General features: G+C 40.3%; 1 protein-coding gene across 2 annotated transcripts in view; it reads left to right on the top strand.

Moving 5' to 3' along the window:
* Positions 1-20028, top strand: part of LOC140395410 (forkhead box protein K2-like) — a 142427-nt gene extending 122399 nt beyond the window's left edge. The window contains exons 7-10 of one of the 2 annotated variants that reach the window (XR_011936182.1): positions 7686-7970; positions 8586-8795; positions 14243-14847; positions 18717-20028. Coding sequence is in view for 1 of the 2 variants with exons in the window: in XM_072483133.1 (XP_072339234.1) it covers positions 7686-7970; positions 8586-8795; positions 14243-14439 (692 nt within the window). In the remaining variant the exon portion in view is untranslated. Of the gene's footprint in view, positions 1-7685; positions 7971-8585; positions 8796-14242; positions 15570-18716 lie in introns of those variants that run through there. The other variant, XM_072483133.1, reaches the window with a different exon arrangement.
* Positions 20029-21230: the final 1202 nt, after the last annotated feature.

The raw sequence follows: 21230 nt of genomic DNA on the forward strand, positions 1-21230 counted from the left end.
CATACACCTGTGCGCTCGGTCGACCTCCAGGGGCCAGTCAAAGGCGCCCATCAACTGCTACAACATTTTGCCACATACGTCCGGCCTCCATGCCTTCGATGCCTTCGAGCATCCCACAATTGTCAAATTTTGCCTTCTGGAGCGATTCTCCAGATCCTCCACCTTCTCCTTCAGCCTCTTCTGGGTCTCCCGCATCACCCCCACCGAGGCTAGCTGCTCCTCATGCTCCCCCACTGCCTCCTCCATGTTCTGAATCGCCCGGCCCTGTGACTTCAGCCTCTGCTCCACTCTCTCGACACCTGCTTTAACTGGCTCCACCCCTTTGGCCAGGGTCTCCTTCCTCTGCTGGCTGAACTTACCATTCAGAAATTCCACCAGCTGCTCTGTTGACCACTGGGCAGGCAGATCAGACCCTTTTCCCTTTGCCATCTTTGTGGCGCACCACGAAGACTCTCCTGTTCCAACAGCTTCTTTCTTCTCACCTTTTGCCTAGTTCGTGGATCCATCCACCAGCCAAACCAGAGGAGTTACACCTTCTGCAGGTACTCCTACCCTCCTACACCTCTCCATCCAAAACTTCGCCCTTCGGACGGGGAAGGGACTGAAAAATATCACCTTGTGTGGGAGCCACCAAATGTGTGACCGCTCACTCCATGCTCGCCACCGGAAGTCCCACTGTTCTTTGTCATCAATGTTTTCTGAAGTTGCTATGGTACTCCACAAATAAACACTTTTTTTGAAGTGGAATTGATGAAAAAGTATTACATTTTATATAAATATTTGTTGATAATAAATGGGCAGGTCAGCACCTCACAAGCTTCTATATTTCCATACCATTATTGAGCTGGTGTTCAGTTTAAAGTAACTTGAAATGTAGCAGCTTGTTTAATAATGGCTTGCAGAATTAAATTCACTTGGATGCTGTTGGCTCTTTTCCTTTGGGCAAACCCCAGGTTCAGCTTTGATTTTAGCATGATCATCTTCCTACATTTGGAGAGATATGGTTAACTTAACCATCAAAGCCTAATCAAATTATAATGGGAAAAGAATACTAATTTATATACTGGCCAATATATTCAGTTCTGGAAAGTACACAACTTGGTGGGACGAGGTATAATCAAATTGATTCATTAACAGCTGGGGTATAAATAGGACGTAGGCCTCAATCCTATCAAGTCTGCTCTATCATTTAGTAAGATCATAGCTGAACGACTACATCAACTGCACTTCTCTACCCTCATATCCCTTTTTCTTTCATGGGATATTTCCATTGTTACCCATGCCTAATTGCCCTTGGCTTGCTGGGTCATCTGCGAGGACTTTTAAGAGTTAACCATAAGCTGTGGTTCTGGAGTCACGTATAAGCCAGACCAGGTAAGGATGGCAGATTTCCTTTCCCAAAGGCAATTTGTGAACCTGATGAGTTTTTATGATTATGATTGCGGAGACTAGTTTTCAATGACAGATTTTGTTAATTGAATTAAAATTCCACCTGTGGTGGAATACGGACCCATGTCCCCAGAGCAATAGCCTGGGCCTCTGGATTGCTAGTGCAGTAATAATAGCACTCCACCACCATCTTCCACCCCAAATTTCCTTCGTACCCAATCTCACATTGAACATAATTCTTGACTGAACAGTACTCTGTGGTGGAGAATTTTAAAGATTCCACAGCCACTCCTCTTTCTCTTTCTCTCCCCCCCCCCCCCCCCCCCCCCCCCAAACTAAGAGGCTTCACCTCTTCTAAATGGCCTTACCCTGAGACTGACTCCGAGTGCTAGATTGTTCAGCTTGGGCAGCAGCCCTTCAGCATCTTATCCTGTCATGCCCTCGTAATCACTTTGCAATATTCTAAACTCCAGATCAGGTGGGCAAACTCTATTCAGTCTTTCCTCAAAGCCCTCTCATGCCAGGAATCAATCTAGTGAACCGTCATTGCACCGCCTCTGAGGCAAGCCTATTCTCCTTGGGTAAGGAGACCAAAATTGTACATAGTATGTATATAATCCTTATAATTTTATAATAATTGTTCACTAATATAATTGCAGTAATACTATTGTACTCCAACTCCCTTGCAATAAGTACATGGATATAGGGATAGTGTGGAAAAATAGCATTGGGATAGAAGATCAGCAGTGGCCTAGTTGAATGGCTGAGGAGGCTTGAGGGACTGAATGGCCTACTCTTCTTGTTTCCTATAATAATCTTAAGGCTACTATACCATCACTAATTTATTGCTGTACCTGCATGTTAATTTTCTGTGGTTCAGACAAAGACCCCCAAATCCTTTAGTATACAAAGTTTTTCAAGTCCTTCACCTTTTGTTTAAAAAAAAAATAAAAAATAAAATTTTTATTCTGCTTTTTCCTTCTTCCCACCAAAGTAGATAATTTCACACTTGCCACATTATACTCCATCGACCACCTTATTGTCTAATCACATAACTAGTCAGTGTTCCTTGACACTGTTTTTGTATCCTCCTCACAGCTTACTTTCCCAGCTAGCTTTGTATCATCAGCAAACTTGTAGTTATGACAAATACAGAAAATCCTGGAAATAGGCAAAAGACTATCAACCTGAAACATTAACTCTGCTTCACCTGCTGACTATTTCCAGCATCTTCTGTTTTTATTTCAGATTTCCTGCATCTACAGTATTTTGCTTTTGTATATATTACACTCCATCCCCTCCTAAGTCATTGATATAGATTGTAAAGAGCTGATCTTTGTGGCACTCCACTAGTTGCACCCTGCCATCCCAAAAATTATACATTTTAGTTTTTGTTTTCTGTTCTATAATCAATTCCCAAGCTGTGCTAATACTTGGTGATCTGTTTATTCCTATTCTGTTTTCTATCCTGTAACCAATTCCCAATCTCTATTAATATATTGTTTCCAGTCTCATGAGCCCTAATATTGAGTAACAACCTCATGTGTGATTTAATACCATCCAAAAATCCAAATAAGCTACATTCACCGGATCCTCCTTAACTACCCTACGAGTTGCATCCTCGAGAAAGTAATACGTTTATCAATCAGTATTTTGTTTTCATAAAACTGTATTGGCTCTGCCTAATTATTGTGGTTTATTTTCTCTAAACACCGTTACCATGTCCTTAGGAAAAGTTTCTAGCATTTTCCTGATTTTGCCAGTATTTTGTCTTTAATATTAATTACTTTAAAATCTTCATTCTCATTAGCCCTTTGGTTCACTGGAATTTCCAGTATATTTCCTGTGTCCTTTAATGTGAAGACATGCGCAAAATATTTGTTCAACATCTCTGCCATTCCTTAATTCACATTAGAATTTCTCCTGTTTCTGCCTCTTTTAAGTGGCCCATGTTTACTTTTTCTAATCTCTTCCTTTTTGTAAATTTGTAAAATTTCTTGCAATTTGTTTTCATATTTCTTGCTAGTTTACTCATTGTATTTTCTCACACTTTTATCAATTTCTTGGTCACCATTTGCTGATTTTAAAACCTTTGCAATCCTCCGGCTTGCTGTTCTTCTTGGCAGCATTGTAGGCTACTTTTAAACTAAAACTACCCGTGACTTCTCTCGTTAGCAATTGCTCTTCCAATTTTAGGGTGAATTTTAATCCTACAATATATATTAATTAATAATTGTCTCTTTTGAATGTTTGCCATTGCTCATCAACTTTAGTATCTTTTAATCTAATTTTCTAATTTACCTCAGCCAATTCACTCCTCATATCTCCATAATTGGATTTGTTTAAATTTAAGTCCCTAGTTTGATTTAACCACCCGACAATGAAACTTAATATGAAATTCTATCATTATAGGAATACTTTCCTATTAGATCATTAATCAACTCATTGCACCACACTAGATCTAAAATAACCTGTACCTTAGTTGATTCCTTGATGTATTGTTCTAGAAAACTGTCTCAAATGCATTCCATGAACTTGTTTTTCAGCTATTTTTGCTGTTTGGTTTGTCCAGTCTATAAAGATTTTTAAGCCTCTCACAATTATTACCATATCCTGGAAACATGCTTCTCTAATTTAGACTCTTGTCCAACACCATGATTATTTTGATTAAAACAAATTACTGTGGATGCTGGAATCTGAAACAAGAGGTGCTGAACAATCACAGCAGATCTGACAGCACCTGTGGAGAGAGAATAGAGCTCACGTTTCGAGTCTGGGTGACTCTTTGTCAGAGTTAGAGAGAGCTGGAAATAGGATCAGGTTTATACTGTTGTGTGTGGGGGTGGGTGGTTCTGGAGCAGGGGGCTAGTTAGAGGTCCAGCAGTAGGTGGAGATTGAAAAATATGTCGTGGACAAAGGAAATGTAAATGGTGGTGATAATGACTAAAAAGGGTGCTGATGAGAGCAACCGGTGAGTTGAAATGGCAACCGCTTTGCAAAACACCTTCCATGGATCCACAAGCAGGACCCAGACCTTCCTGTCGTTTGCCATTTCAACTCAATGTCCTGCTCTCATGTCTACTTGTCCGCCCTTGGCCTGCTGCAATGTTCCAGTGAATTCCAACGCAAAATGAAGAAACAGCACCGATATTTTCCGATTAGACACGTTACAGCCTTCCGGACTTAACATTCAGTTCAACAGCTTCAGACTGTGAACTCTCTCCTCCACCTTCACCCCATTTTTATTTCTAATTTATTTTCATTTCTTCCATTGATCCATTTTTCCCTCACCACTGTCTCCCCTCACCCCACTAGGGCCATTTGTTTCCTGGTCCAGGTTGCAAGTTATCCTTTAACACACGGCTTATCTCTGTTCTGCCATTACACATTCTGCTCTCTTAATGTGCCACTATCAGCACACTTAGTTATTATCACCGCCATTTACATTCCTGTTGTCTTTTTGCCCATGACATCTTTGTCAATCTCCACCTATCGCTGACCCCCCAACAACAGCATACATCTGATCCTATTTCCAGTTCTCTTTAGCTTTGACAAAGAGTCATCCATGTGAGTTCTGTTCTCTCTCCACAGGTGCTGTCAGATCTGCTGAGATTGTCCAGCTTTTTGTGTTGACCATGATTACCTTCATGGAATCTATAAACTATTACCAGTATTTGCTGCCCTTCAGTCTGATATCCTGGGCGAAGATCTATTCTCTCCCCTGCCTTATCGCATTCCCACCATCTTTCCTGTTTGCCTATCCCTTCTAAAAGTTGAGATTATTAGGTGCCAGTGTTTCTCATGGCTCAGGCAGTCAACCAGAGGTTATCTTTGAAGTTCTTTTTGATTTTGTACTCTAGTTCCTCAAGCACCTCAGAACCTCCTTACTAGCAATACCATTTTTTTCCTATGTGGACCATAACAATTCTCTCCCTTCTTCGCTACATTCTTCCATAGCCCTGAAGAACTCTGGTACCAGTCAGGCAACACCGCCTCCTTGCAGCTTCAGAGAACAGAGATTTATTTTCCTGATAGCGTTCTTCTCCACCACTGCCACATTCCTACGTTGCCCCAATTGAATGGTTGATAATACCATCCTGCCATGGTCAATTTGTCATTCTTCCTGCAATCTTTGTTCTTATCCACACTGGTAATAAGTACCTTTTATGTGCTGGAACATGGCAAAGACAGAGACTCCCCGACTACTGCATCTGGAGCCCCTTTAAGAAACATAGCAGGAGGAGGCCATTCAGTCCTTAGAGCCTGCTGCGCCATTTATTATGATCATGGCTGATAATCCAACTCAATACCTGATCCCGCCTTCCCCCCCCCCTATAGCCTTTGATCCCCTTTGCCCCAAGTGCTATATCTAACTGCTTCTTGAAAACATCCAATGTTTAACTTCAACTGCTTCCTGTGGTAACAAATTCCACAGGTCGATCACTCTCTGGGTGAAGAAATTTCTCCCCTTCTCTGTCATAAATGATCTCTTTATCCTCAGACTGTGACCCCTGATTCTGAACACTCCCACCATTGGGTGCATCCTTATTACATCTACGCTGTCTAGTCCTGTTCGAATTTTTTTGTGAGATCCCCTCATTTGTTTGAACTCCAGTAAATACAATCCTTTTTTAAAATTAATTTAGAGTGCCCAATTCATTTTTTCCAATTAAGGGGCAATTTAGCCTGGCCAATCCACCTAACCTGCACATCTTTGGGTTGTGGGGTATGAAACCCACGCATACATGGTGAGAATGTGCAAACTCCTCATGGACAGTGACCCAGAGCCAGGATTCGAACCTGGGTCCTCAGCACCATAGACAGCTGTGCTAACCACTGTGCCACGTGCCCTGCGAATACAATCTTAACCGACAGTCTCTCCTTGTACGTCCATCATGCCATCCCAGGAATCAGTCTGGTAAACCTTTGCTACACTCACTCAAGAGCAAGACCATAGTCACACAGTCCTGCCCCTGGTCACCACCTAACCTAAGAAATGTTACTGCCTTCTAGGGCAAAATGTCCAAGTAACCATTTTCCCCTTCCTGATTCATTGCAGTGTCTGCAGCTCAGATGTCAGGTTAACAGCGCTAGGCCAAAGTTCCTAGAATTGCAGAAAGTTCAAGTTGGAGGGATTTCCTGCAATCACACTCCTCTCCACCAACTCTGCAGATGTGGCAGAACTTATTCAATGCAATCTCTATCTAACCTTGTTTTATACATTATTATTTTAAGTTTTATGTAATTCATTTACTTTTCTTATCCTAAACTAATTTAACTGGAGGGAAATGGCTCCATCTCCCTCTGCACCGAGTTCCCACTCTCTCCAAATGATCAATTTCTCACTCCCCGTTGCACTCCGTTAATGTTGCACTCTTCTGCCAGAGCTCCACTACTTTTATGCACCATTTGAGGCACTCGCAAGTTACACCTGCGCAGTCAATTTTCAGCTCATGTCATTGCCCCCATTCAGGCAGGCACATACAGCTGGTTGACTCTTAATTTTAAAAATTGTGAAGCTTTTAACAGTTAATATTTAAGATTAAATTTCTGTGTGAACCACTCGCCAACTTAAAGCACCCCACTCTCACCAGATTCCCAACTTCGCACTCCGTTTGCAATGCGCTCAGTTAATGTGCTCTTGCTCCTTGGCTCACTTTAGTAGAGTTGGGGCCAATGCAATCTGAACGAGCATTTACTTTGTCTTTTCTCTATACCTGCACCACATCTACGTTTCTCAATGTATTCTTGACAGTGATATAATTCTGGTCCCTCCTCAGTATGTTTGATTTATTTTGAAAGAGCCTATAATGAGTAACCACATTTGACTAAACGTTCTCCGTGTAAGTAAGAACCAAAACTTTAAACATGCAGGATCTACATGGATATTATAATGGCACTGATTACGGTTCAGTTGTGAAATAGTTTAGGAGGATAATAATGTCAATAATCCAGCTTTGATCATTAAATAATTGTTGAGTAGTTAACAAGTGAGCTTAAGCCAATGTAATTGCCGGCCATTTCAAAAGTGTCTTCTGTAAGAAAATTAGCACAAATCTGTTTAATGACATTTCACAGTATTTTTTAGCCAAATCTAATATTTTATGGTGAGGATATAACTGGAAGGATAATTTTCAAACTTGTCATTTACTTTGTTGTCAAACTTTGAATTCTTTCTTGTAGTAAAGGGGAGGCTGCGTATCATCCATTAATATATTTTCGAAATGTTTGCAACTTTTTGTAGTAGACGTGTGCAGAAATATTAATTGCTTTACAATTTTTTTTCTTATCCTCAGGATCACCTCTGTCCGCTCAGCCAGTTTTAATTACCGTCCAACGACAAATTTCACAGTCCATGAAACCTGTCACGTATACTGTGGCCACTCCTGTTACATCAACGTCCCAGCAGCCCATGTTGCAAACTGTTCATGTGGTTCATCAGATACCCGCTGTATCTGTTACTATGGCTAGTCTGGCAGCAAACAGCTACACTGTAGCAAACCAGGCAGTTGTGACACAGGCCATGGTCAGCCAGGCTAAAATGGAGCGGTCAGAAAATGGAGAGCATAAAGAAGTGAAAGGTAACAGGAGTTAGAATTTTCAAATGCAGTGCCTTTATAATGTGCCAAATCATTGCTGTGTATTCAGGCAAGATCGTTATCAAATATGTTGCATCCCCATGTTCTGCTGGTCAAGCCTTTCAGTGACTAGTAAAACCTACATGCAAAAGTACTATCAGTTGGATTTGGAACAAGATATAGAAGGATAAAATTGGTATTGAAAGCAAGGTGGAAGGTTACATTCAATTTTGAAAGCTACACATTTCAAGACTTAAATGTGTAACATTTCACCTCATACAATAATCTCCCTGGTGGAAAATATTTGAGTTGTAACAAAATCTGTTCTCATATTTACATTCTGAATATTTCCTCCCAAATAATAACAATGAAAATGGAACCTGTGTAGATTAGCGCTCACATTTGCATTTCTGTGCTTTGTTACAAAACTGTTTGCATGTTTATATCTGAATCTTTCATGGGCGAAGAGAACTAAAATCAAAACATATCAAGGAATGCAACAGTAGTTTCTAATACTCTATTGGAAAAGAAATGGGAACACCGTTTTACAATCAGTTGAGTGTAATTTATGCGATACAGTTTGATACCTGACACTTTTTCTTCCCTTCTATTTTGCAGTCAAAGTGGAGCCTATTCCTGCAATTGCACCAGCTTCGATAGGCACAGCTAGTCGCTTCATTCAAACTTCACAGGGTACACCCATACAGACAGTTACTATACTACAGCAGGCTCCTTTGGGCCAGCACCAGTTACCCCTTAAACCAGTTGCACAGAATGGAACGCATGTGGTGCCCATCTCTTCAGCAACACAAGGACAAGCTAACACTGGTAATATTATATTTTTGTACATTTGTAAGTTTGACTATATACTACATTTCTTTAACTATGAAATATAAATACCGGCCAATAGTTGAGGTTTTAGGGCATTTCATACCTGAGGATGTCCCAAAATACTCACCATAACAAGAACACAGGAACAGTAGTAGAGGATGTCCCAAAGTACTCACCAGCTGATGTAGTAACATAACAAGAACATGGGAACAGTAGTATAGGATGTCCCAAAGTACTCACCAGCTGATGTAGTAACATAGCAAGAACATAGGAACAGTAGTATACCATTTAGCCTCTTGAGTCTGATGCATCATTCATTAAAATTGTGGCTGATCTGCAACCTATAACGCCATAGACCCATCTTTGCTGCATATCCCTGAATGGTTTTGGATGATAAAAATCTTATCAATCGCGGAGTTAAATTCGACAATTGTTCCACCATCAATTGCCGTTTACAGAAGAGAGTTCAAAACTTCTACCATCTTTTCTGTGTAGAGGTGTTTCCTGAAAGGTCTGGCTGGAGCGAATGCCCCCTTGTCCTTGAGTCCTCGACCAGTGGCATTGGTTTCTCTCTATCTACCCTTTCTATTCCCCTTGATATATGTTTTGAAGCATAGTTGCAGTTATAATGTAAAACATGCAGCCCCGTCCCACAATGATAATTTATCAGATAATCTCTTGTTCCTTGAGAGAGAAATGGGCGTAGAATGAACTCCCATTTCAAACATTGCCATAGGATCTTTTACACCCACCTGAGAGATGAGATGGGGGTCTTGGTTTAATATCTCATCTGAAAACTAGCACAGCAGAATGGCGCAGTACCTCAGTACAGCTCTGAAGCCTAGGTATATCCAAAAGTCTCTGAACTGGAGCTTGTGTATGAGAGGTGAGTGCTGTCCCTGAGCCGTGGTTGAAACCTGTTTTGAAAATATTTCCCGGGAAATTGAATATTCCGTTAAAAGACATAATTAGATGTTAGCTGCATGTGGTGTTCATTTATACAAAATTATTTTTTCAACTCTTTAGAGCTTTGTGCACTGAATGCTGGCCCAATATTTACAGTATGCCTACATTACCTGCTATTTAACTTTCACAGATGATGAGACAGATCTGAATGATTTGTTTTTCAGATGAACAGGACAGCGGTATTAAATCACTTTTACTCGGGGGAGAGGGTGGAAAGAATTATTTTATGGAAATGAAAGAATTTGTATCGAGCTCACTTAGCACATACAAAATCCCAGTTAAATCTAGCATAACAGAAAGCAAAGAAACCTGGTCATCAGATTTTCTTGTCAAAAGCCATGTATCTTTCAGGCTGAAGAGGTTTGGTTTGACCACTTCACCTTGGGTCAATTATAGGGAGGAGTGTTATATCACAAAACATAAACCAATAAAATTTTGTCACTCTTCATCAACGTATTTGTGCAGCAGTAAATGTTTTAAAAGTGCCTCACTTTGGGAATTCATAAAAGGCTAGATAATGATGACTTAAAGAATTTGTGTCAGAAAGCACTGACATGTCAATGATAATACAACAATTAAAGATATCACTAATCTGCACCATTGTTCAAAAGCTGCCAACTAAGCATGAATGATTGCAGCTTTTTGTACCGATTTTTATGATCCATTTACCCGCGTATAGATGAGATGGCAGTTGGCACTCGGTATTTTATTGCCTCCCAGGTCTTGTTTGATCCTATTTCAACTACTTTTTTTGGATGATGGACAGAGAAATTTGTAAGAATTCCTCATCCATCTGTTTTTACTTTTATCTAACAGTATCAAGGTACTTCCAAACAATATTCTTTTGAGACTTCCCTCCCATTCTTTTTGACTTTCTCCAACTAAAATTGACATCATTTACCGACATTCAGGATTTTGCTGATGAGCCCAAGGACAGCATATTCGTAAGCACCTTCAGTAACACTGTCATCACTTTGCAGCTGATGGGGTCCTCATTTGCCGTCTTTTGTGGTGATGACATAGTTGAACAATTTTCCACCTGGTCAGTTAGATGCCAGCATTGTAGATGTACTGGAATACTTTGGCTAGAGGCATGGATACTTCTCAGGAGCATCCTCAGCACTAAAGTTGGGATACTGTTGGGACCCATAGCCTTTGCTGCATCCAATATACTCCGTCATCTCTTGATATCGGATGGCGAGAATCATCTGTAATGGTCTCTCATCTCAACTTGGCGCCATAGCCAGGAGATACACGGACTAACAGATTCAAAAACAGCTTCTTCACTGCTGTTACCAGACTCCTAAACGACCCTCGGATGGACTGATCTGATCTCTTCACACACCACCTCTACCAAGTAGTACTATACTCCTGTATGCTTCACCCGATGCCTTTGTCTGTGTATTTGCATTGTGTATTTTTGTTTGCCCTAATATGTATTTTCTTTTTGTACGGAATGATCTGTCTGAGCTGCACGCAGAACAATACTTTTCACTGTACCTTGGTACACGTGACAATAAAGAAATCAAATCCAATTGCATGCCCAAGCATCTACCCTTCGAGCCACCTATGTCTCATCTGCCTGCTGCCAAATCTAATAACCTGTGGCAATTGAACATACAAGAGGATTATCTGGTTCAGTTGAAAAGATTTCATGAAGTCTTGCATCTGATACTATCGTGACTTGGTGACTGCAGTTATCAGAGTGGTAGCAGAATTTTATCTGCTCTTTTCTGTTATTGTAAAATATTCCAGACGTTGCGCATGCCCAGAGCCCAGACAGACTCCAAAACTTGGTTCACACTTTTTACTGTTATAACCCCAAAATTCAGTCGGATTTATTTTTTAGGTAGAGGCTATTTCTTCTGAAGTTGTTAAAGGATGGTGGAAACTGGCGCTTGATTGCCTTAGAGCAGTGTTTTTCAAACCTTTTTGCCTGGGACTCATTTTTACCAATTGGCCGACCTTTGCGACCCACGCTGGCCAACCTTCCCGACCCACTGTTTTCTCTTACCTTAATGCAAGAGTTGAGCCTGGGCTTATAATCTATAGTCTAGAGTAGCGAAGAATGAGAAATTACCTTATTGAAACAGACATTATTTGCTCAGGACTCTACAGAGCAGATGTAGAATGTAAGTTTTCCTCTGATGGGTGGTTTACAGCCTGGGGATAGAGTCTGCAAATTACAATGCGACAATTTTAGACATAGATGAGGAGGAATTACTGAACTCAAAAGTATTGTGAATCTTTTTAATCTCTAAAATTCACTATCCAAGAGAGTTCTGCAGGTTCAGCCTTGAGCATATTCAAGACAGATGCAGGAAGACTGAACTGAATTATTTTTTTCAAATCTTTTCCTGGGTCAGCGTGCTGACATCAGGAGGAGGCGGTGTTTCTCTCTGGGCGCACCCGCATTTTTAAAGCCGTTTGCAGCCGGCATTTTTAAAAGCCGGCTGCTGCAGCCATTGCATCAGAATTCCTGCAATCGGATTCCTGCCGCGACCCTCTCGACCCCCAGGCATACCTTAGAGAGTGTATGAATTATTGAAGAACATTACATTGTACTATTGAGAATAAATTGTCCTCCAGTGAAACATCTTCATTCTTGCTGCTCTGTTACTGAAATTACACGCGAGGCCCAAAAGATGGGAGACAAATGGCAATTATTTCAAATGAAGCCAAAAGGTTGATTAGATTTCAATTAAGCATAACATTGTTCGTTCATTCATTCATTTACTGGGAGCATTCTCCACCGATGTGCTCACCTGACCTCATACTCTTTAAACCTAAAAGTTATGTAAATTGTCACTTGTTTTTTTAAAATAAATTTAGAGTACCAAATTCATTTTTTTCAAATTAAGGGGCAATTTTACGTGGCCAATCCACCTAGCTTGCACATTTTTGGGTTGTGGGGGCGGAACCCACGTAAACACTGGGAGAATGTGCAAATTCCACACGGACAGTGACCCAGAGCCGGGATCGAACCTGGGATCTCGGCGCCGTGAGGCCGCAGTGCTAACCCACTGCGCCACCGTGCTGCCCTAATTGTCACTTGGTTAATGTATTTTTGAGCTTGCCTTTATTTTGGGGAAAATAATTCAATATGCACAGAAGGGCCTTTTATGCAAAATATTAATGATCTTTATTGTCACAAGTACATTAACACTGCAATGAAGTTACTATGAAAAGCCCCTCGTCGCCACACCAGCACCTGTTCGGATACACAGGGAGAATTCAGAATGTCCAAATGACCTAACAGCACATCTTTAGGGACTTGCGGCAGGAAACCAGAGCACCCGAAGGAAACCCACTCAGACACGGGGAGAATGTGCAGATTCCGCACAGACAGTGACTCAAGCCAGGAATCGAACCTGGGACTCTGGAGTTGTGAAGCTACCCACTGCTACCATGCTGCCCATAAATGAGAGAGCATGTGTGAATCAAAGCACTTTCAAGCATTTACCCTAGCGATTATCCTGTTGCTTTTGGCTAGGGGACTCACTCACTAGATAGGTGATGTGCTCCCAATCCATGTCTATCTTAAAATGCCTGTATTCAACTTCAGTCAAGGTATGTTATCTCGTTACAATGTGCATGTTATCGCAGAATAAAGAGAAAAGAACTAAAATCTTGTTTTGCCACCTGATGTTTTTAAAAACTTGTAGACACCTCATTGAAATGTTAGGTAGGCACGGTGGCCCTGATGCCTCACAGCTCCAGGGTCCCAGGTTCAATTCTGGTCTTGGGTGATTGTGGAGTTTGCTCTTTCTCCCTGTGTCTGCGTGGGTTTCCTCCGGGTGCTCTGGTATCCTCCCACAGTCCAAAGATGTGCAGGTTAGGTGGATTGGCCATGCTAAATTGCCCCTTAGTTTCCAAAAGGTATGGGGGGGTTACTTTGTTACACTGGTAGCGTGGAGGCATAGAGTACTCTTTCCAAGTGCCGGTGGGCCGAATGGCATTCTTCTGCACTGTAAATTCTATGATAAATTGGTAATAACATTTGTTTGTGACTTGGCTTTGTAACCGTGGCTATTTCCACAATGAATTGAAGGATAGCCAGGTCCTTCCCCTTATCTCCCAGCAGAAGCAGACTTCCCTTGCAGTGTTTAAATAAAAATGCTTTGAAATGAAAACCAAATACTGATCACATACACAGCAGGTCTGCATCTCAAAGAGAAATAATTGATCAATAATTCCATTGTAACCAAGCCTACATTAGAACTCAACCTCATCTATTTCAGACTTTGTAATATTTGGTTTCATTTATTTTTTAAATATTAGCTAGCTAAAAATGAAGCAAATTTATTTAACTTTATTTAGGCATGAAACTAAATTAGAACTTTGTAACTCAAGTATTTTAAAGGACCTTTTTAATAATTGTGGGAGACGTTTAATAATTGTGCAAAAATATCAAGGCAAACCTGATAGGAATTGACTCCTTAAACAGGCCTATAAACATTCTGTTCTGTTTCCTGCAGCTGCTGCAAGCCCATTACACATGTTGGCAACCCATGCCTCCGCATCAGCATCCCTTCCCACAAAACGCCAAAATGGAGACCAAGGAGAACAGCCAGAGATTAAACGTATCAAAACAGAAGATGGAGAAAGCATACTTGTTGCTGTCAAAGTGGAAACCCCAGCTGTGGCTGCAAGTGTGCACAACAGCCAAAACTAAAGACTGGGGAATGGGAAACTATGCTTAATTTTTATCAAATGCAAGGTGCCAAATGGACTGGTCTAACATCTAGAACTCCAGAATGTGTTGACTCGTTATGGGTTTAGGGAACCTGTATGAGCGACTAAACTGTAGCACTGAGAAACAGGAAGCCTTAAAACACAGGAATAAATTAAAGAAACTGAACAAATTTAAAAAGTGACTCCCCTCATAAGAGGCTGTTCCTCCTTCTCAACTACCTCAGTGCTCACTGGGAAAGGGAGACGGGAAGGGCCACAGCTAGCCACGCACATCTGACGTTCTCCATCAGATACTTACAGACTTGAGCAGACCAGTGTGACGGCAGCATGGCAAGTGCTTACTGTACACCAATTACAAAAGATTGTATATTACATAAAGGAAACAAAGGTGTGGACCCATTTCCTACATCTGGCAGCTAGCCTTTAATGACCTACCTAATGCAGTTGTTAGTAAATATGCAGTATTTTGTTCATATGTGGAATTAGGATATTTCTGGGCGTATTTCATTTCTGCAGATGAAAATGGGGTTACTATCATTTCAGATCACTCCATTTTATATTTCAGAAGCTTTGGAATCACAACTGTTTTCGTACGTAAATTTAATTTTATGTTCAGTGAAAATGAATGTAGTTATGTTTTTTTAAAATAACCAATGGAGTGGTTAAAAGTTTACTTCAGCCTGTTTAAATCCAGATAAATCTACTTTACACCTGCAGGTTTTCATATTTTCACAGATTCCTGATGAATTTAATCAATTTTTATTAATGTGTAGTGATCAAATGCTTCGGGTTTGCATGTTTTGGGCAAGAAGCCATTGTAACTGAGCCATTACCCTGACCTAAATGAACAGCTATTAATTTGACCGGCGCTGCACTTACCTACTGCTTATTTGCTTTCTTTGCTTATTTGTTACTTTGTGTTGACATTGGCTATTCCTGGCTTGGTTTTGCAGGCTATATTTCAAATGAAAAGAAGAAAAACACACTGCTGCAAACTGTTTATTTAAGAGGAGGAGGGGGGGAAAAATGCATATCTGTTCTGGGCTATTGGGACCTGGTAACTGTTGCTAAAATTCAAACTGCAGAATAAAAACCTTGTTTAATTATGAAGTCCATGTAGTCAGGGTTACAAATATTCAAAATGTGAATGGGCACAAAATACGTTTCCATGGTATGTATGTGTATGTCTACGAAGTCCATTTTTCTCCACTTCCCAACAGTTTTTGGTGGCTTTTATTCACAGGGTAGCTATGCTGTACAGAACAGGCTTTTATTCACAATGTAGCTATGCTGTATAGACCAGGCTTTTATTCACAGGGTAGCTATGCTGTACAGACCAGGCTTTTATTCACCGGGTAGCTATGCTGTACAGACCAGGCTTTTATTCACAGGGTAGCTATGCTGTACAGACCAGGCTTTTATTCACAGGGTAGCTATGCTGTACAGACCAGTCAGATCCCATGTTCAGTTCTAGGTCTGCTGAATTAGGTGACCTCGGTTGGGCCTTCTTAGTGGATTTCACCGACCAGTTTCCCCGCTCATTATCCCTATCCAGTGGACCCTGCCTAACCAATAACAGGGTGAGGATCATCTGTGATGCTCCGGAGTTGAATAACCTGTCGGTTCATGACCCACACGGATGACCCAAAAAACCCTTTTTTATCTGACACCGATAAAGTAGCATAACACATTTCTGTTATATACTTCAGCGGTTTGCACATCAACTTTTATTTATATATGGTCTTTAGTGTAATAAAACAAACTAAGGTGCTTCACAGGAGCATTGGACTGCAAAAATGAGCTACCCATGGTGATATTATGGAGGTTGGCCAACTACTTAATCAAAGAGGTAGATTTTAAGGAAGATCTTCAAGGAGGAAAGAAGAGGCTGAGAGTTTGAGAGGGGAAAATCAAGAAATAAGGGCTTGGACAATTGAAGTTGATATTATAAAGCATTGTAAAATCAAATGCTCAAGTGGCCTGAATTAGATGAGTGCAGATATCTGGGTTGTAGAGCTGAAGAGATTACAGAGAAAGGAGTATGGCCATGGAGGGATTTGCAAACTAGAATGGGATTTTAAAATTGAGGCTTTGCTTGACCAGGAACTAGTGCAGCTTAGCAAGCAAATGGGTGAACTGGACTTGGTGAAAGTGAGGATATAGACAACAAATTCTTGGATGACTTCAAGTTTAGTGGGGTGGGGTGAGGGGAATGAATTGGAAGGATATTGGAATAGTCAAGCCACACTGGCAGGGGTGAGGGATTCAGCAGATGAGTTGAGGCAGGAGCAGAGTCAGACATTGTTGTAATGGTGGAAATAAACTGACTTCGTGATGACACTGATTTGTGGCTGCAAGTCCATTTTGGAGTCATGTATGACACCAGGTCTGCAAACTGTAGTTCAGACTGAATTGCTGGTTAGAGGGATGAAATTGTTAATTCGGGAACAGAGTTTGTCGCAGGCACCAAAGGTAATGGCTTTGGCCTTCCCGGTATGTAATTGGGGGACATTTCTGTACTGGATGTCAGACGGGCAATGAAATAATTTATCAGCATGCAGGAGTCGCGACAGCTGGTGGTGAGGGAGAGCCAGGCATCATCAGTGTGCAAGTGAAAACTAAAGCTGTGTTTTCAGATGGTGTCACCTTGGGGCACCATGCAGATGAGGGCTAAGGATAAATCCTTGGAGGACACCAGAGGTAATGGTGTGGGTGCAGGAAGAATTGTCATTACAAGTGTTACTCTGCCTGTGGATTGATAAGAATAGAACCAAATGAGTGGAATCTAACCCAGCTGGACAAAAGTGGAGAGGTACTGGAGGATAATGGTGTGGTCAACCCAGTCAAAGACTGCAGACATGTACACTATTTCAGAATCATTTTTGTGGTATTAAGGAAATAAAGAGGATCAAATAACCAAAGTTGAAATAGAACAATCTGATGTTGGTAGGATGATTGGAGCTTTGATGCCATAATCTCAATCGCTTGAATTGCTAGTTCAGACAAAACCAGAAACATTTGCTGTAAGAGTGGGTGAGAACAATTAGCCATTAAGCCGCCATTCTTCTTGCTGTCCATGTAGCACCAGGAACAAGATCCAAGAAAGATTTGTCTGCCAGCTGTTGCAAGGACTCATGAACCTGGGAGGAAGCAAAACACAAAAGATGGATAGATGTATATAAAGTAAAAGGATTGTCCAAGAGGCAATGAGATTTAACTCCTATATTTACTGGGTGATAGCTCATTCATATTTTAAGTTTTATATATGAAATAGTGCAATCTTATTAAATTCAAGATAATTGTATCCTAATGGAGATGCTTTACCTTTCAACCTTGTTGAAAATACATAACACCAAATTGCTGTGGATGAACATTGTTGATCGTACCATTGGTCAGTGTTAAATATGCCCAATCACTTAATCTGGAAAGATAATACAGCTCTACAGCAGCCATTGCATTGTTCAATGTTTCCCCTGCACAAGTCACCGCACTATTAAGTAATTCTTTATACATGAAGCACTTTGGTCCTCACAGCGCTGAGGACCTGGGTTTGATCCCGGTCCCGGGTCACCGTCCATATGGAATTTGCACATTCCCCCCATGCCTGTGTGAAAGATGTGCAGGGTAAGTGGGTTGGCCACGCTAAATTGTCCCTTAATTGGAAAAACTTTATTTGTTTTTAAATGAAGCACTTTGCTGTTTGAGAAGGGTGTGGAAGGATGCCAAATAAATGTAAATCTTTATGTCATCCGAAGGAAGACCCTTCCCCCAACCTCATTATACTACAGTCCAAAGCTGCAGCTGCCCATGACTGGATTTTGAGGATATTTTAACCCTTTGTGAATCTCCATAGACCAGCCGCCAGGAGGCTGACTACTGAAAAACCGTACAGCAGTAGATGCCACTGCTAACATTCACATATGGCATAATTCCAGTGTGCAGTTCCATTGCTGAAGTGGTGTATTTCTCCAGGTGAGGATTGAGACCGAAGGAATTAGAAAAATCTGAAATAAATAAGAGGATGTGAAAGCAGCATCTAGGGAGTTTGACCACCAATGTCTTTTTTCCTTCTGGTAAATTTGGAAGGATATTAATGCAGCTGGATTTAATGTATCCAAGCTCGCTTAAAATTGCATAAGTACTTGGCTGAATTAATCAACTAGAGCTAAACTTCATTTGTTTGTGTTAACATAACCTTAAATGTGTGTTAATGTGCCTTTTGTTGAGCCTGATCTTGTAACTTGCTTTACCTTTTAGAACAAAAATGAAAAGTTTGCCCTCATTGCACTGCAACTGTACAGCATCAAGAAGCAAAGAAGCTGCAACATATTGGAATGATTAGTGTGTTCCACAATGTTCTGGTGGAGGGGCGGAAATCAGTTTCAATTTAATCTTCTGTACATTGAAAAACATAATCAAATTTCTTACCTGCAGGCTGCTGTACAGATGTATTCTTTTGTAAAAGAGTACTAATAAGGACAACAATTTGATTCGACAGCAAAATGTTGGCTGAAATGTTTCAAATTCCATATTACTGTGTGGGAAGCATGGGGAAATTGTCTAATATGTATTGGCAAGTAGTTTTTTGTTGCAATCAAACCTTGTTTTCCTTTTACTGCAGTGTACAGATCTTTAAAAAATCAGCAGCCATATCAGCCAGATTTATGAAGTTAAATTGATAAGAACGTTGTAGCGGTGTGGATATAGATTTGCAGTGTGGCCTTCTGCATGTGGAGATAGGATATTATAGTTAGCACCTTGTATATTTCCAGAGTTTAATTTGCTTTCCTTGGGGTCAGTATGTTATTTAGTCTGTCTTCCTTTATTCTCTCTCCACATAACATCCTGTAATATGCTTTATCAAGTTATATATTTTGCTGATACAAGAAACAGGAAGGTAAGAGGGAGTTTGTGCAAACCTTTTTCAGACTTCTGCAGTCCTATTCAATCTATCAACCGATGAGTAGGAATAGGCCAGCGATGGCCAGAATTTTCTCTCTTGTAAGGTGCCTAACATTTTGCTGAATGTATCCCTTAATATTGCAGAAATTGGGAAGTAAATGCATTTTGGGTAAGCTTTCAACCCAGCACTCCATTACATGCACATGGTGCAACATACCATGCAACTCATGGTATTTTTTTTGAGGTTATTGTGATCACTTGTCTAGGAAATGGCGGGGGAAGGAAAATATTCATACTGTAGTGGTGAATTTTCTTTTGAAGATCAGGAGAATGTGCATCACTAAACCTGAATAAGGTAAGTTTACTATTGTTTAGCCCTTGTTAAATCTCTGCAATGGCAGTTGTTAATATAGATTCTTATGTTTTCGAAGTCTGAAAATGCTTAATTTCCAGCTTTCAAACTCCCAACGTGAATATGGATTCACAAATAAACTAGGCAGAACAAGAAAAAAATGTCTGCGCAATTGTACTTTACAAACGTGTTTATTGTGTGTATTTCATACAATCACTTCATAAATGACCCTCAGAGCCAGCAAAGTAAGTCTTTATCCCATCTGGCAGGATTTTAATCTATGCCTCCAAGATTAAAGCATTTTAATGCCTTGAATGTCTTTTGCGCATCTGTTTGACAAATAATGCTTTGGTTGTATCAGGAACCCAGATGATGAGAATGCGTCTGATGTTTCACAATCTGTATAAACAACTGCTGACCAGACCTTTGAACGTCACAGAATTGGTGACTGTCAAAGCATTGTGCTGATTAGTTCAGGTATATTATAACAGTGTGGTGAGCAGGGCAGCTAGGTTATACTGCTCTTAATATCTTTGTGGGGACGTAAAGATAAAATAACTTCTAGATTTTGTCTGAAATGCAAGATGCTAAGCCACACTTTAATGAGTAACCTTGAGCCACTCTTACTACAGCTACTACAAGGCAGTGGCTGCAGATTACATATTTCCTCTCATGAAAACCTTTCATCTGTCTGGATTCGCATCAGGCACAGACTGTTGTGAAGATTGAACTGAGTGCTGTTTTAATGTTCATGGAGGATACAAGCTCAGAGCAACTCCTAATTTACCATGAAAATGTTGCATAGGAAGATAATATTCTTAATGTTGAAGCAGCGAAATGCTCTTCAGCATTGATATTAAAGACACTTTGGGAGGGAGGTAATGGATATTTTACTTTACATATAACCCAGATTGTTCTGACATGTGGTTGCTTGTTGTGGAATTGGGTTCCAAAAGTATTAGTTCCTCAGCACATATTCTTGAACGTGGTATCACCAAAAATGCAATACTGAATGTAAAGGGAGATAATTATTTATTTCTCTAGAAAGCTCAATGTTATGGGCTTATTAATACTGCTGAGCTGCCATATGGAAATGGATATTTTATACACAACATCAGTTTCAATGAGAATAGCAAGTCCAACGTTTAGGTTTGTTCCATCAATTGAAGGAGATTCCTGCAAGAAATAGTGATTCTACAAAAAAAATACTGATTCAATATTATATTTTCTGAACAATCTGCACACTCAAATGCAGATTACACAAATGCACCTTTTTAACGTTGGATTATGTGGCAATTCAGTAGAATATACCTCTTTCAAATCAACATAACAAATTCTAATTATCTATTATAACTCCCATTGAGTTATTTCCAAAAAAGTACCAGCTCTGATCAGCCCACTTCCTCTTGCAAAGCCAAAAGTAATTTTACTTAATAAGTAGGGTCTTTTTTGGAAAATTATAATTTTATCTCAACAGTAAATTTAGGAAAAATATTTATGCATGATGTAATTCTCTT

This window comes from Scyliorhinus torazame, chromosome 18, assembly GCF_047496885.1.
Source record: "Scyliorhinus torazame isolate Kashiwa2021f chromosome 18, sScyTor2.1, whole genome shotgun sequence".
Lineage (NCBI taxonomy): Eukaryota > Metazoa > Chordata > Chondrichthyes > Carcharhiniformes > Scyliorhinidae > Scyliorhinus > Scyliorhinus torazame.